General features: G+C 38.3%; 1 protein-coding gene across 2 annotated transcripts in view; it reads left to right on the top strand.

Moving 5' to 3' along the window:
* Positions 1-16,399, top strand: part of ARHGAP15 (Rho GTPase activating protein 15) — a 338,370-nt gene that overhangs the window by 40,293 nt on the left and 281,678 nt on the right. For both annotated transcript variants that reach the window (XM_009935173.2, XM_075430956.1), the window contains exons 4-5: positions 11,351-11,425; positions 15,134-15,195. In XM_009935173.2, coding sequence (XP_009933475.1) covers positions 11,351-11,425; positions 15,134-15,195 — 137 coding nt within the window. The remainder of the gene's footprint in view (positions 1-11,350; positions 11,426-15,133; positions 15,196-16,399) is intronic.

Below are 16,399 nucleotides of genomic sequence, written 5' to 3'. Positions count from 1 at the left end.
TTGTTCCTTTTTTTCTAAAATTTTTTTGTTTGTTTGGTTGGAGTTTTTTTATAATGTCCATGACTTCTCTGGCAGCATGCCTGGAGTAAGTACTGCCTTCACACACTGCCCAAATTTTGGATGGCAGTGGATGATTTTTGTTTTGTTTTGTTGAGGGTTTTCTATTATATGTAAGGTAGGTGACTTCTCGATCAGAACAGAATCAAGAAAATCAAATGAAGGGCAATTTCCAGTCTGTCTAGACACTTCAGAAGTTTCAGACAGGATAATTCCATTTCCTCTTTTCTTTATCTGCTGTATTGACATCATATGGTTTGCTGTCAGTGCAATGCAACAAGAGTAAAGCCAGGAGATTCGGTGTGCCTGGATCAGAAAGATGCAGTTCTCTCTCCTACACCTTGCCTTTAACACATGGACAAATTTGTGGAGTGAATATAAAAGACAGTGTTGTATTACTTGAAATATTTGTTTGTTTATGGAGGGCAAATAATGAAATAATACTTGAGCAATATGGACAATAGCATTTTGCAATTGTAGTTCATATTTTGCCGAGGTACAAATGGATGACACTTTCTTCCTTTTTTCTTTTTTTTTTTTTTTTAACCTGTGTGACAAAGAATCAAATCAAGAACCCTGAAGTTCAACAAAAATTTGATGAACACATTTTTGTATTTTAAAAACCCCAGTAACCTAAACTTTGCATTATGGTACTTTGCTGTGCCATCAGATTTTGGCAAAAGTACTAGGGTAATAATTTTCTGAAAGATTGCAAGTTGCAAGTGGAGAATCCCAGAGCTGGGTAACAGTATTAGTGATCACTGCTGTCCTACCTGGTTTGCTGCAAGGTTGTGGTTAAATATAAAACTAAGAAATCTCAAAAGAAGGATGAAGAAAAGTTAAGCTTTTAAATATTTTCCTTCTTCTCCTAGCTGAATATTGTGATGTCAAATAGAATAGGAAGCAGTCTTACTGCTAATTGACCTTTTCAAAATCCCCCATTTACTTCAAAAACTGCTAGAAGTATATCAGTTATTATTTTGATTGCTCTGTTTCTTTCAAGTTTGTTTATAATGGCACCTGCGAAAATCTGTTTGAAAACTTTGCTTCATTCTTTCTTCTGCTATGTATGTACTATGGTCCTCTGAACAATGCTAATATGCTATATTGTTGTTTCTAAGAGATTACAGGTTGTGATGGTGTGAGAGCCAGCAAGGGTGGAAAAAAGCATTCGCAAGCTTAGTCAGGTTATTAGTGCAAAGGCAAGGGGGAGCAGGTGGCAAGTCAGATGGCCATCTAGATGTTATCAAACTGACAGGTATCCAAGTGGTTCTGTATTACAGTCTCTAATTTTGATCTCTGAATAAGTTTTTAATAAGATTTAGCTATGGGTTTTTCAGCCATGTCCTGTGTTAGAAGATGTTTCTTCCAATCACATTAAAAATGTACTTTATGAAAATTCCTGTACCGATAAAAACAAAGGCCTTTATCAAAGCCAGTGTTTTACCTCTGTGCTGCCTAGAATCAGCAACCTAAAAATTAGAAAGGAGGTAGTCTTAGTGTTGGTTTTTTTCCCTTCAGATTGAAGAAGCAGAACTAAGCTTGGAAATCAGAGCAAAAGAGTTTTTATTCAGCTTCTTTGATTCTTGTGACTGGACCTTCATAGTGAATTTTTGGCTTGTGTTCCTTATAAATTTAATTTTATTCTGAAGCCAGGACTTTTTCAGCACTGCTCCTGTGAAACTTGAACACAAGGATTTGACAATATGTCCAGACCAAAACAGATCAAGTAGTCACACATGACTGATTAGGTGGAGCATGCTCAAAGACAAGATGGATGTCTCCGCACAGCAAACAATTCTCTAGGGTAGGGACAGCATGCTCAAATCCAGTCACCCCAGAGTAAACACTAAGTTAGACACAGCTTAAATGTGCCTTCGAGCACAGGCTTCCACTGCTGACTAGACGATGCAGATCCAGCAATGCCGTCAATTTTATATCTCTCTTCAGCCTGCTAGCAGGCATCCATAATTGTTAGAGAAGTTTTGGGGTGCACTCTGAAAGGAGAAGGGGAATTAAAAAGAGAAAAACCCTTGTCAGAATAATTTTGTGAATGTTTCATGGGTATTTGCAACTCGTTTTATTAACTTTCTGTGAGTGTTTTTAAGTATGATAGTTTGATTGCCAGAGTGTTGGAGGAAAGGAGGAGTCCTGGAAGACTGTTGGAAATCTTCTCTGCTGCAGAGATCTCTTTGATTTTCATCTCCCTCCTTTTAAAAGTTTCAGTCATTTAATCAAAGAGCAGAAACTATAATATGTACCTTTGCTAATGACTCTCATACAGTGTATAAAGGACAGCTAAAGAACTAGGAATGGTGTTTAAATATACCATGGGATTTATATGCACATGCAAAGTTGTTCACATCATTTGAATTAAAATGTTAATCAAATTCTTTTGGAATAGTTAACAAAACTACAAGTTTATTAACTAGCTTATTATTTAAAGCAATAATATTATTATTACGTGTTGATTTGGTGTTAAACTGTATTTGGGAAGAAAATGATATTTTCATAGAATCATAGAAAGTTTCGGGTCGGAAGGGACCCCTAGAGGTCATCTAGTCCAACCCCCCTGCAGCGAGCAGGGACACCGCTAACTAGATCAGATTGCTCAGAGCCCTGTCCAACCTGGTCTGGAATGTTTCCAGGGATGGGGCCTCCACTGCCTCTCTGGGCAACCCGTTCCAGTGTTTCACCACACTCATTGTAAAGAATTTCTTCCTTATATCCACCCTAAACCTACCCTGTTTTAGTTTAAAACCATTACCCCTCATACTGTCACTGTTGTCTCTACTAATTAATTTTAACATTGATGCTTCATCCTAAAATATCAGCAATAATGTTGGCTTTTGGACTCTAAAAAAAAAAAGACCGAAGTTTTTATTCTCTACTAACTTTTATAAAAAGAATCCCTTGTTGCCAAGTAGGGATTTCTCACTTATTATTTCAAAGGGTAATGACACAAATTAAAATGGATCTTTATTAAAATGACTTTTTTACTATCTCCCTTTACTGGTGCCATTGTTTACCGTGGAATTTTTTTTACAGTACGGTTTATATGGAAAGTGTATTGAGGGTGAACAATTTTAGACAGGTCTGGATTTGGTTCACCCTACCTTTGATTTTTATACATGATGGCCACTGAGTGATGTACAGTGCCCAAGGTAGTTTTGAGCTGAGCTGGGTTTCAGAAACAGGCTAGCCTGGGAAGCAGTGTAGGCTAGGCTGTGCTCCGGTTCATATAGCCTAAGTTCTGCTGCTCTGATCACAGAACCGCAGAATGGTCAGGGTTGGAAGGGACGTCTGGGGATCACCTAGTCCAATCACCCCTGCCAAAGCAGGGTCACCTAGAGCAGGCTGCATGGGACCATGTCCAGGTGGGTTTTGAGTATCTCTGGAGAAAGAGACTCCACAGCCTAGGTATCCATCCACTGCCATTGACAGTATAGAGCATATTCTTACACAAGAATCCTTGCAATTATTTTTTATCCTTCCATTTTGTGGTGTATTATTTTTGGTGTCGTGCCCCCCCCGCCCCCCAGTATATTCCCACTTCCCTTTGTATTTCTGGCACATATATGTCCACAGGTGTTATTAAGTGTAGGGTAGCATGTGGTGTCCATGCTTCAGTGCTGTTGCAGAGGAAGGACTTCCTATAGGAAAAAAAATGATCACTTTCAGTATTTTGCAGGCTGCCCATCTAAGCCCATCATTGCCTGGCATCCACACACTAAGGGCAAGGATCCAGCGAACTTGTGAGTGGGCACCATGCCATCTGAACAGATGGGCATGGAAGTAGGCAGCCAGTAGACCATGTATGTGCATCAACTGTGGGTGTTGAGGGCAAGATTCCCAGTGGAGAATGTCCAAACAGCTGTCTGGCCTGAGCCAACATGCCTACAACCAAGCAAAAGTGCCATCCCTAAATCCTGCTGAGTTGGATTAACCTTCAAAAATAAAAATTGCTTCTGCAGTAGCATAAGGTGAGTTTTTGGCTTGTGTAAATCCGAGAGAGAGAACGAGGTAGGCAGGATAGAGAGATGCAGTGAAATAGACTCCACTAGAGAGGACTCAGCATTTGTCTAGGAATATTAATAATATTTTATACAAGGGTATTTATATGGTATACAGTAACTGATGACTTGCAGGAGTGTGACATCAATGTTAATTATGCTCTTTCTGTCAAGACAGTCCTTTCAGGAGAGACCGAGCTTTTGAGTGCATTTTGACTATAGCTTGTGTGCTTGATATGATTTTATATGGGCAATTCTTTTGGATTTTTTTACACATTTACTTACTAAGTTTTAATGATTTTTTTTTTCCTTTTTCTTTTCCCTTACGCTGAGAATACTATTTTGGGGTGAAATTTCAGGTCAGAGTTGCTGACACAGTTTGCTGTCATAGCTGAGTTCTCGCATCTATTGTCTTTATTTTTCAAAGAATTAAAGGGGACATGAAAAGATAATCTACCATTACTCTCTGTGTTAATTTTGGTTTTTACCTTTTACAGACATAAGATCAAAGAACACATTTTTGCAGATGTAGATGTCAAAGACCACTGAAATACTGATGTCTATTACATTTTTGCTCCTGCTGGTTTTACTCCGTATTTCCTCTATCATTGGTGCACTACTCATCTGTAATTTTACTAAAGCACGTGCAGTACTTAATCTTAAAATATTCTAATATTATGGTGAACCAAAAGTAACAACTGCATTATGAATAGAAGAATATGAATAGGCAACTTTTCAATATATTTTATTTTATAATGTACATTTTTATGCATGGCTAGATGAATACTGTCACAGTGTGCACACTGTTATATTTTATATTACAGACTGTAACAGAAAAGGCTAGTACGAATACATAAAAAAACACACTTTGAATGCTCTTTTCTTGAATCAATGAGTATTGTATTTAATAGAACTAAAGCATCTTGAAGCTTTGAGACCAGGTTCCAGTTTGATTTCCAATTGGAAACCCTGAGGATTAGAGGCAATGCAGCTGTTGGTCCCTTTGTGATAGTTTGATCCCCAGGTATGCGAATCTGAACCACCCGCAGTCAAATTTAGAGCAGCCTCAGGATTTCTGACACTTATATGGGTGGTAAGAACCTTTTGCCACTGTTTCCTTTTCCGTATATGGTTTTGGTAGATCTCCTACTCCTGAAAAGGCTAAAAATGAAGCCAAGTGCATCAGCTGGGGCTCCTTCAAAGCAAGGGTCGATTGGACAAATCTCAAAGTCCATTTGAGTAGCTCGAGAGGAACAAAAGGGCTCCCACTCTAGGGAAAATCTGCTCCTGGGAAACAGCAAGCCATGAATGGAGAAAAGTACCTAGTGCCTGATGTAGGCTTATCATTGGAGTTAAATTATTAGCCCAAATTGGAGACCTGAAGTTTGGAACGCCCCTCTAAAAATGTTGAGAAAGAAGGTGAATTAGTTTCAAACAGACCATGCTTTGTAATCAAACTCCTGATTACTTCTGTGATTGTAGGATTATTTACTCTCTGATCTCAGAGAACCAGTTCATCTTAACACAGGCTGAAATTTAAACTAGGATCTGAATAATTATTTTGCTCTGAGTTCATGAATGAAGAGGCTGAATAAATCGAGGTACTTCTGCAGTAAAAGCTCCACGGAGCTTGTCTACAGTACGTTCTGAAGCGAGGGAGCACGCCCACGTGATTAAATTGCCTTGATATAAAATACCTACCTTCACAGGCTCGAATACGAAGGAGGACCCTGGCACTGTGGGAAAGGTCTATAAGATTCTGATTTATAAGGGAACAAAAGGTCAAGGGAAGTAAAACCATTATCATTATTTTCGCAGGCTCTGGAGATCTGAACTGAATATAGAGGGCAGTGTGCTCAAAGGGAGACTTGCAGGGGGAATGCAACACAATCCTGCTTTCTTCCCCCCCACACTGATTTCAGTCTGCGGATTCTGCTGAGAGTATGTCATATGTAACAAACTCAAGCCTGTAAGGACTGTGAAGTGGTTTTCTTATTAAATGATGCATAGAGAGATTATCTGGTCTGCAGCCAGCGCACAAAAGCTCCATCCATGCAAGTTCCTATTCCTGAGCAAAGCGTTTGGTCACCTGAGAAGTAATGAGTTTTCAGGGGCCTGGGGATGGGGATGGAGAGAGAGGAGCAAATGTGGGCTGCTGGGAGCAGGACTGCAACTGCACTTTGGGCATCTCTCTCCCTGCAAGCCTTAGGAAAAAAAAACAGGGAGCGCAAATGTCATGTTATACTGCCTTGTAGTCTCTGTTACCTTTTCTTCTGAAGAAATCTCCTTGGCACAAGCAAAGAAGTAAAAAAATAATCCCATGTGGCTCTGACGTAGTCCTCTGGAGGATGGTGTTAGGGGGGCTCCAGAGAAAGCTAGGAGCACGGCTGTGGGCAAGGAGCCTGTTGGGGCACAGGAGCTTCCCCCAGGACTGAAGGGGGTCTTGGGCTGAGCTATTGCACAGCTCTAATGCACCGAGAGTATCTGCAGCAGCGGGGTGGTGGAGGGGATTGCTCCCACTGTTTTTCGACAGCTGCCATTTCTTGAGAATGGATGGAACACCCTTATCTGCTGAGATGACAAAGGAGCATCTCCTCATGGGGAGCCCCATGGGAAGCTCTCGGCGCCTTTCACAGCAGAAGAGAAACCATACCATAGCAGAGCTGTTTCCAAACTATTTCTGTAGATAACGATGGACTTGCCATATTGGCCAAGAGTGGATCTTTAAAACAAAACAAGTCACTTTGAGCATGGCAGTGAGTGACAGGGTACAGTATTTTCCATTCTCTTGTCGTTGCCTAGGTATCTTTCAAGGGATGGGGCCATTAAGAAATGGTACAATACACTTCTTGTTCAGTTTCTCGATCTAAGCAACTAGAAGCTGTCACCACAGTATGGGAGTGACTGGGAACGAAATGACCACAGACATCACTACATCAGGTATCACCCCTCCCTCTCTGTTGAGGGAAAGGTTTTCACAAAAGTTTATGTGAAAAGTTTGTACTTTTATTGCAAACTTTCAAGCCACCATCAGTAAGTTCAATCCTATAAAGAATGGAGTGTTCTGGCCGTGATCCAGAAAAACACTTAAGCCCATTGCAGAGTGCTTTGCTGGAGCAGATCCAGAGCAGAGCAACATGCTGTAGTAGGGTTCAACAGTAGGGGCTTTCTCTCTTTGCTGGGTTATTTATAAAGGAATCTCCATATACATGATTGCTGTGTGAGTAGGATGAAACAAAACCATAGGTAGACTCCTAAAGAGAAAGGTCAAATCATGAACAGCGTGACAATTTTTTTGATAGAAATCTAACAAAACCTCCATAAGAACTTTCTCCTTGACAGAGCAGAACAGTGACTGATGGAGAAAACAGCAGGTAGAAGTCATCCCAGGTTTTCTCAACAAAAGCAGAGCTCTGCTGCACCAGGAGCCGCTTGTTTGAACAAACTGTTTTTCCCAGGCTACTTGTAGGTGATTTTTGTGCGTAAATAACCTGTGGTGAATAACTTATTTGATTATCTTGGAAACCACTTAGAAATGTCTTACAATTACCTTAATTATTTAGGGATACAAGTGAATTCAGAACCATGTTTCAGGAAATAATTAATTATCTGCACTTTGCACTAGAGCAGGCTGTCTGGGCCTTTTGAGAAATGCTAGTTGGTTATGTTAGGCTTGGTGGAAATCAAGAAGTATGGTTCTTCTCATTGACTAGATGAATTAGGTCAGAAATATGCTTGTAATGGGAAATAAAATCCAAATCAGTCCTCCAAGTCTCTTTTTAAATTGATGCTATGCTATTTGAGGAGACTAGCAATGAGTTAGTTGTGACGAATTCCCACCAAAAGAGGTAGAATTTAAAGAACAAATGGGAACACAGAAAGAAATGAAATTAAACATCAGGTTACTGTATTTTACTTCACCAATGTCAAAACAGCAGTTGTCAGATGGGTGTCCCTTCATGCCAGGATACCAGGCATATGTAATGGAGGCCTTGCCTGTGTAGAAAGGATGATGATGGATTAGTGCTCAGATGCTGGAATAACTCTGGTAGGAGATGGATACCCTTTAGCTAAGGGAAGGGAGGGGGGGTTGCTGAGGTTGAATTTAACAAAACCAGACTTGTCCACGGACTTGCAAGCGCTCACAGAGTGGATTTTGAATGCTGCAGGTGACATTGTTGCTGACTGAAGAATGTTCATCAAATCAGAAAACTGCTGATAAGCTGCCTTTCCCAAAAAGGGATCTCTCAAACTTCTGTAAATCTCTTGCCTTTCATCATACCCTGGGAGGTGAGGTAGAGGGCTTGTGACAGATATTATTTAGATTTTTCTTCAGTTTATTAGGGTAATCGAATAGAGCTATAGAGAAAAAAACAACAAACCTCAAAGCACTTCCTTTGTGGTCTATCTATTAAAAACTGAATGAAAGTATGAAAATATTTCAGCCTACACGTACCTTTGAATATTTTGGTACACCATTGAAGATCGTGAGTATATTGAAACACGAGTATATTACCTACTGACACCCAGGTTCTGCTCAGAATATTTGAACATTGAACTGAATTTATGGCCAAGGAAGCGATATGACCAACCGTTCAGCAGTATTTGAAGAAGGCCTGCTGGAATTTTATAAAATCATTCTTAAAGAATACATTGCCTCTGTCATTGCTGAGTTTTTTCAAGCTGTTTTGATTCATTTTTGTAAAAGTTCTATTTCTAAACCAAAAGGCTGTTAGAAATGAGTAAGAATTTTGTTGAAGTTTCCATTAATTTGATTTGTAAGCCAAATATTTGGGATTTTTTTCCAGAAGGGCTTGATCGTGTCTTACTTATCTGTCGATTTTGGTTGTATTTCTGTAACTTGGAGCTTCGGGACTCTCTTGCATGAGATTGTTTATTGCTGGGCTACAAAGTAATGCAATTTATTTTATTTTTGCCCTACAAGAGAAACATTTACCATTTTAGCAAAAGTATCACATTAAATAATTAGGTAAGAGGTTTATTCTTTCTCTTTCTACACATGCAGCTTTCCTTAATGTTTCTGCTTTTGCATACAGTGAAGAGGTTTTTAAAGCACATAATATCATCCTTAAATGAAATGTCATATTTTTGTTCTCCTTTCATATTTCCTGGAAATCTTACTCTTGTCTTTTTATTACAACACCACTCATAATTTGCTAGTAATTAAAAAATAGTTCTTTTTACTACCTCCCGTCTTTATTTCGTTGTGGATGGATTTAGTGCTCCTGATACAGCCTTTTTAGCATGTATCAAAAGTGAGCATTTCTTTTGCTAATGCTCTGATCACTGAACCAAAGACCAGACTGAAAGCTCTGATCGGTGCTGTAAACTTCATGAAGTTGCGTATAGGGCCCCCCAACAGACCAGTGTGATTCCTGGAAAGAGCAGCTGAAAGTTAAAACAGATACTGTGGAGCAGTGATATGTCTTGTTATTTAATCTGGATGAGTGAAAAATATATTTAAGAAAGCATCTCTGGGCAATATGCTTGGTTGTATGTTAAGGAATAATTAGAATGGGGGATCTGGGTAGGAAAGGCTTTCTGTGATCTAGACCTGAATAGTTTAGTTATATGTCTTGAGCACTATAGAACCTTCAGAGTTGTTGAACATTAAAGATAAAGAAAAAGATAAATTGAATTAATTTATTTTGAATTTATATACATGCCTCTGCCTGCGTTAATATTAAGTTCCATCCAAAATCTAAATAGAAAGACTGTAATCTTAGGAGTTCTCTCAATAGCATCAGCAAATCATTCTTGTTTACCCTACATGCTAATAAAACAGGAACATGACACTCCTGAAAACAAGATTGCAAAATACAGAAAATGTGGTCTGACATTTTTTTTCTCCCCAAAGGAGGGACTGCCACTAACTAAAGTATTTCTTATGAAAGCTCGATTGCTTAAGATGCAGAATATTAAGAGAGAAAAACACTTTAGGACACAGCCATGTCACCAGCTGTTACTCACCCTTAATGGAATTGTTAAGTGATATTCTTCATAAATAGGTCAGAGAAACTTTTGAATTGTGAAGAATGTTTTATCTCTTTCCTTGAAATGTTTGTATTAAATTTAGAACTGGTAATTCATTAAGCTCATTAGCTCTGACTAGGAGAGTAGAGCAGTATCTAGGATATAGATTTCAAGGCTTAAAAATGTTAGTGTTACAAATAAACATGAAAGCAATGTGTGGAGAAAAAATATGGGATCATAATATGTTTAACTGTTTTTTGAGCGTGGCCCTCTGGATTAATTAAGAACATTTTCTATATTCAGACACTTAAATATAAACAGAATACATTATGACTTTCAGTTAACTCTGCTTTAATAGGGAAAAAGAGTGCATTACGATGAATATAGCAGGAACTAGTGGAGACTATTTTGTTGTTTGCTTTTTGGCTTCAGTTAAAAGAGGAGATAATCACTGAATTTTTCAGGATCCTAACTCCAAATTATGTTGTTATTGATTGATGTTGAATTTAAAGTTTAAAAGTTTTTAATACGTATATACACACGTACACTGTAGGGTGACCTGTTCTTTGTTGCAGATTTGTAAGGAAGTAAAATGCTGTTGAGCTCTGCCAAACCCTTGATTCTTGCTGCATCTTTTATTTAGTCTTAATAATTTCTGGTATAGTATAATCTAATAATTTTCCAGAGTTAAGTCACAGATGGTTATACTGCCTTCCTCCTGGAAAAGATGGAACTGGAGGAAACCAAGGACTCAGTCCTTGGGAAAAACTGTAGAATCAGAGGCTGGTGTTGCTGTAGCCTTCCAGTCATGGAGAGTTTAGAAATAACCTTTCAAGCAGTTTAAATGTACCAGATACATTATGTGCTTGTTTCCAATTATATTCTAGTTTCTTCTTTGACTTGCTTTGTGGCCTTGAGGTTATAATTAACATCTTTCCTTTTTCTGTAAAGTGGGTATAAGAGCACCTACCCTATTGTTGAGATTCCGAATGGAAAACTTGTAATTTAAAATTGTTATTATTGGTTGGTTAATTTTGAGGTTGATTTGCCAATGTGACATCACAAAGAAACACATTTATACCTGACATGTTTAGAGTTTAGTAGCTGTGCATTTCAAATACGCAGGCTCTGTGGAGCTACAAGTTTTCACAGAAATGCAACACTGAAAGCAGCCAGGTTTCCAAAACTCCATCCAACGCCTGCTCAGTAATTAAATTTTTTTAGTCCATCTTTACCTGCGTGTAATTGAATCCTCTCTGAGTTTAAATCCTTGAATTTTTTTTTAGGTAAATCGTCATAGAAGAAATCATTCCCAACATAACTTAACGCTTGCAGACATCATTAGTACGCAGGACCACACGGTAAGCAATTGCTCTATAGAGCTGATAAATCACAGTTGTTATTTCGAATGTTTATAATGTAAATTCTGCACAGGCTTTACAAAAGAGTAAATACATGAGACTTTGGATGTCTCAAGATGTTGCAGGATTTGAGGGACTTTGATTATAAAAATAAATAATTGTAGAAGACACAAAACAATTTATATAGCTTGACTTTGCTCTTAATTCAGTTGTACTAGACTGATGTTTCATCTGTATTAATACTTGGTATAAATGAATGAGACCATGTCTTTGTCCTGTCTTTACACATATTAAGGTGCTTTTCGTACTAATGTCTATTTTTATAACTAAAAGTGATCACAAAATTTAACAAAATTTTCCTTGACATTGAAAGGATCTAGGGGGGATGAGAAGTTTTTGTACTAAAAGAAAATGAATATGCAAATACACATTCACCAAAGAAATATTAGTAACAGTAGTACTTTTACCTACACAAACATTTCAGAATTAGGTAAATTCAGAAGATTTCAGTTGTTCTAAATAAGAAAATTATAGAACCTGTATGAGATACAGTCATAATTACATTTCCTTACAGTTTCTAGTACTGTTAGCTCAGAAGAATGTCTTTTTTTATCATTTAAAAACCCATATATTTACAAGTATATACTCTCATTTTTAATATTCTTCTAAAATGCAGATTAAAAAAACAAACAAACAAAACAAAACACAAAACACCACACAGTAATTCCATTTTTTTATTTCTATTGTAATTCTTCAGGGCGTTTTGGGTCATTTTCTCAACCTTCCATATGTTGAAAAGGTTCAGGAAGGGCAGCATCTTAACAACAAATGATGATATTTACAGAGACAGAAACAACAAAGCATATCGTAAGGATATACTTGGTATTCTTTTTAATCAAATATCATCCATTTGCAGAAGTATTGTAAGTTGATCTTAAGCTGTCTTGGAAGTAGAACAGAGGTTACAAAAAAATTGAGGTCATTCTAGAAACCTTTTTAGTTGTCTTTGTGGTAAAGCCTTTTTGTAATTCCATAAATGTCCTTTGTACTAAATACAGAGAAAACGGTGCACATTATTAGTTAACGAAGACCATGATAATGTTTTTAAAGACAGCTCCTGTAATAATTAAATTAAAGAAATATACATATGAAAGTTACTTTGCTTAGTACTGAGAGATCTCATATTAACCAAAGATCTTGTATTTATGTGCTGTCTAATTTTGAGCTGTTTAATTTATACCAAAAGGTGGATTTGAGCTCTCTAATTTAAATTGGGATATTTTATATGCCCAGCATTTGTTACCGGATTTGATATTCTAGCTTCAGACAATTTTAAGGAAAATATGACTGAGCCGCAACATTTTCATCTGGATGCACATCCAATTTTTAACTTCCCAAAATGTGGGAATAGAGGTGATTCAGATCTGATCTTGAAAATCACATTTGCCTTATTTTTGGATTGGTTGAAATAACAGTTTGGGAAGAGTGGTTGGTAAACTTTGAAAGCATGAGATTTTGGGCATGATTCAGAGAAGCAATCAACAGCTTGAATGGTTAGCCAATGCTCCTCCCAATTTCTGTTTCCAGATGGATAGAAATATTAAAAAGAATAACCTTTCTCATATGTTATTTGGCATCTCTGGCCCTGGCCAAACACCAGAAGTTTTATACTACAACGATGAAGTGCTGGAAAGGGAAGAAAAATACGGAAAGATGTAAAAAAATTTTGATTTACAAAAAAAAAAAAATGTAGGTGGAGATGGAGATTAAGTCTTATTTTAGCTCTAATAATTCACCCATCCATCACTAGGTAAACAGTGACATGGCTCTGCACAATAATCCCTACATACCTTCTCTCTCTCTGTTTTTTCTATGGTGCTGATATGCATGATAGGAATTTGCATGAGATAAGTACAAATTATAGAAAATGCATGCACTAATCCTCATGTACCCATTTGAGAATGTCACCTAAGTCATTGTCCACAGACCTACAGACCTTTTCATAGGTACAAACAGATGTGTACACAGTACGTATTTCATTAAGTGCTATATACCAGCAAAAGACAAACTCTAAGGAAACAGTTAAACATATTACACTGTTAATAACATAAACTTTTGTAAAATAAAAATAACAGATATGTTTGATTTAAAAATCCTTCTGTTGCATGTTAATGCACGTTTTATTGCTATTTAATAGCTTTGCAGACAGCAAAATTCTACTGAAATTGTTATACAATTGCCTTGTGACACAATCTACTATAAAGACCATGCGTGTTACTAATATCCCAGTCAGGCAGTGATTCAGTGTCTGAAAGGAAAAACCGACTCACTCTGAATCACAATTTTGCTTTGTTTCCCATTAGTGACACAGTTGGGACATCCTCAGTTAATTAGATTTGAAGAGATGGCAGGTCAATGGGTTTGGCTGAGGACCAATCATCTTGTTTTGTTTGTTTGGTTTTTAATTTTTAAATATAAATTTACATAACCTAAAAACCCTCCTATCCCAAGTAACGTATCACAGCTATACAAGGGATGTCTCAGCAGACCAGATAGAACCAAGTGTCTACAAGGGCCTCTGGCTTAAAGAAATTGTGTTCAGAGATGTGGGGAGCAAAAATTAAGAGGGAGAAATGAAAACAAAAGAGCAAACCTAGGACTTGCTTCCAATATGTCAAAACTCAAGAGCAATGTTGGTACCCTACGACCAGGTATCGCAGCCTCATGTGTACTGACAGAGTTCTTAGCCTGTTCTGACACCACAGAAAAAGGACCAGGTTTCAAAAACAGCAATAGCAGAGTACGAGATCTACAAAGCTGCTATCAGGTTGCTAATATCACATAGTCGTATAGGTAATCGCTAAGGGCTTTGCCTTTTTGAGCGTGTTTTGGAAAACGCACAACACAGCTGTGTTTCGCTTTGTTATAATTCCCGTTTCGGATTGTATGTCGAGAATTGACAGAACCACTCCATTTGGTTTTCTGCTCCATGCTATGAGATCATTTAGTTCAGCTGGAAACTTGAAGAGAAATTCTCCCCGCACGTGATGCGCACGCTCCAATGAAGTGTGACTTGCTAAGGGCCGTGAGGGGTGGGTGAGTGCCTCGATACCAGAGCTCATCCAAAACGCAACATCACTTCAAAGCATGATGCGTTTCAGCATCCTGCATGAGCCTTGATTTAGGGCTGACTCTGAGCAAAATGTGGCACCTATGAAGGCAATGTAACTTTTCCCGTTGTACAGATATTTGATGTTTCTCTGACACTGGTTACCCCTAAACACAACTCTCTCTAGAATAAGAAGCAGCAAGTGACTTCTACAGAAGTATGGTGTGTTTCTCATAGCTGTTAATGAAACTCAATATAAGAAATGATACCTTGACATAAGCTACTTGCCATATATTTTTGACTCATTTTTTATTTATCACTAGAAACTTTGCTTACATTAAAATAAATTTCTTCTAAATCAATGAATAGAATATTAATGTTTTTTTTCTGAGGTTATTTCTGTGTACCAATTTAAAAGCTGTTTGCAAATTTTCAAAAGAACAGACTGTATCAAAAAACAGGTGACTAGACTGAGAATTAGAGACAAAATGCGCCTACACTAGATTAACTAGATGCAGACTCTTATGCATGTACTAAGTAGATTGATTCATCTGAATAAATGATGTGGTTATGACATGTTCTTTTTTTCTTTCTTGTAGGTAGTGGAGAAAGAAGGATATCTACTAAAAGCTAAAATAGCAGATGGTGGCAAGAAATTAAGGTATTAGATGTGAATGTTACAGAACTTCTCAGCTGCAAAATTCAGAGTTGATGCATGTTTAAGTATGTACAGCTATGATTGCTGCTCATAGCTACTGCCATTGTTTCGGTATTAAGCCGAAATTATGATTACCGTCCCAGACACCAAGTGACAGCAGCTAACAGGCTTATTGCATGCAACGAGCATGTGTCAGTGTTAACCCCTATATTATGTATATGACAGACATATTAGGGACAATCTTAAGGCAGTAGGCAAACCAATAACATTTTTTCTAGTGGGTAATTTTTAGGTGCTGAGTGTGTGCTTGAGGGGTCAAGGATGCGATGTAGGAACCCACCACGTGATGAAGCCACAGGAATGACAAGACAAGATTATCAAAAGTGGTCAGGCCTTACATGCTGAGGGCTGTTTGTGTTGAAAGTAATGTGAATAATATTGCTACCTTCTATGGAAAGCTTTGCTATGGTTTGCTGTATTTAGGTGCCCGTAAAGGAGTAGCAGCAATGTGTGTCAGCAATACATGTTACCAAGAAGAATGAGAGAGTAATGTGGAACATTACATTTTCTGCCTGGGGACAGGAGCCAAGTAATAAGTTCTCATACCTACATGGTGCTAAACCATAAGGATCCTAGAAATACTCTTTGAAAAGCGAGTTTGTAGCTCACCTAGTCCTACCTCTCACTTGAAGCAAGAACATTGCCAGCACTTGGCCAAGCCTGCTGCAGCTGGGTACCATCAGAGACTGGGAAGAGGTATCAAAGCCGGTAATACTCTAGTCCTCACTTTGGGCACTGGCAGAAGCTCTGCAGAGTGTGTGTCGGCTGGGCATCACCTGTGAAGAAGCCCAGACTAGGAGGGAGTTCCACCTTCCCGGTGCACTGAGGGCTCTCGGCACAGAGCATCTCCATGGCTCGGCGCAGGGAGGAGGCAACGTAGCTAGGCCGCTTGTATTTTTAAATAGTCCCGAACAGGCTCGTATTTTCAAATAGCCTCAGAGATTGTGAGCACTGCTGAAGCTATAACGTGCTGCCATCCGGTGTTCGTCTGACAGAATGCAAATACAGCCACGGTGCTCGGGGCTCCCTTCGCAGCCCCCCGAGTCGGGTTGCTCCTCGCTCACCGGCAGCGGCTTTCAACCTTGACTTGGACCTTGTCGCTAGAGGAGGATTCACACGATATCGTTGTAATTCTAACTGGGTCTTC

The sequence above is a fragment of the Opisthocomus hoazin genome, chromosome 9 (assembly GCF_030867145.1).
Source record: "Opisthocomus hoazin isolate bOpiHoa1 chromosome 9, bOpiHoa1.hap1, whole genome shotgun sequence".
In the NCBI taxonomy this organism is placed as follows: domain Eukaryota; kingdom Metazoa; phylum Chordata; class Aves; order Opisthocomiformes; family Opisthocomidae; genus Opisthocomus; species Opisthocomus hoazin.
This window is presented reverse-complemented; position numbering and strand designations above follow the sequence as displayed.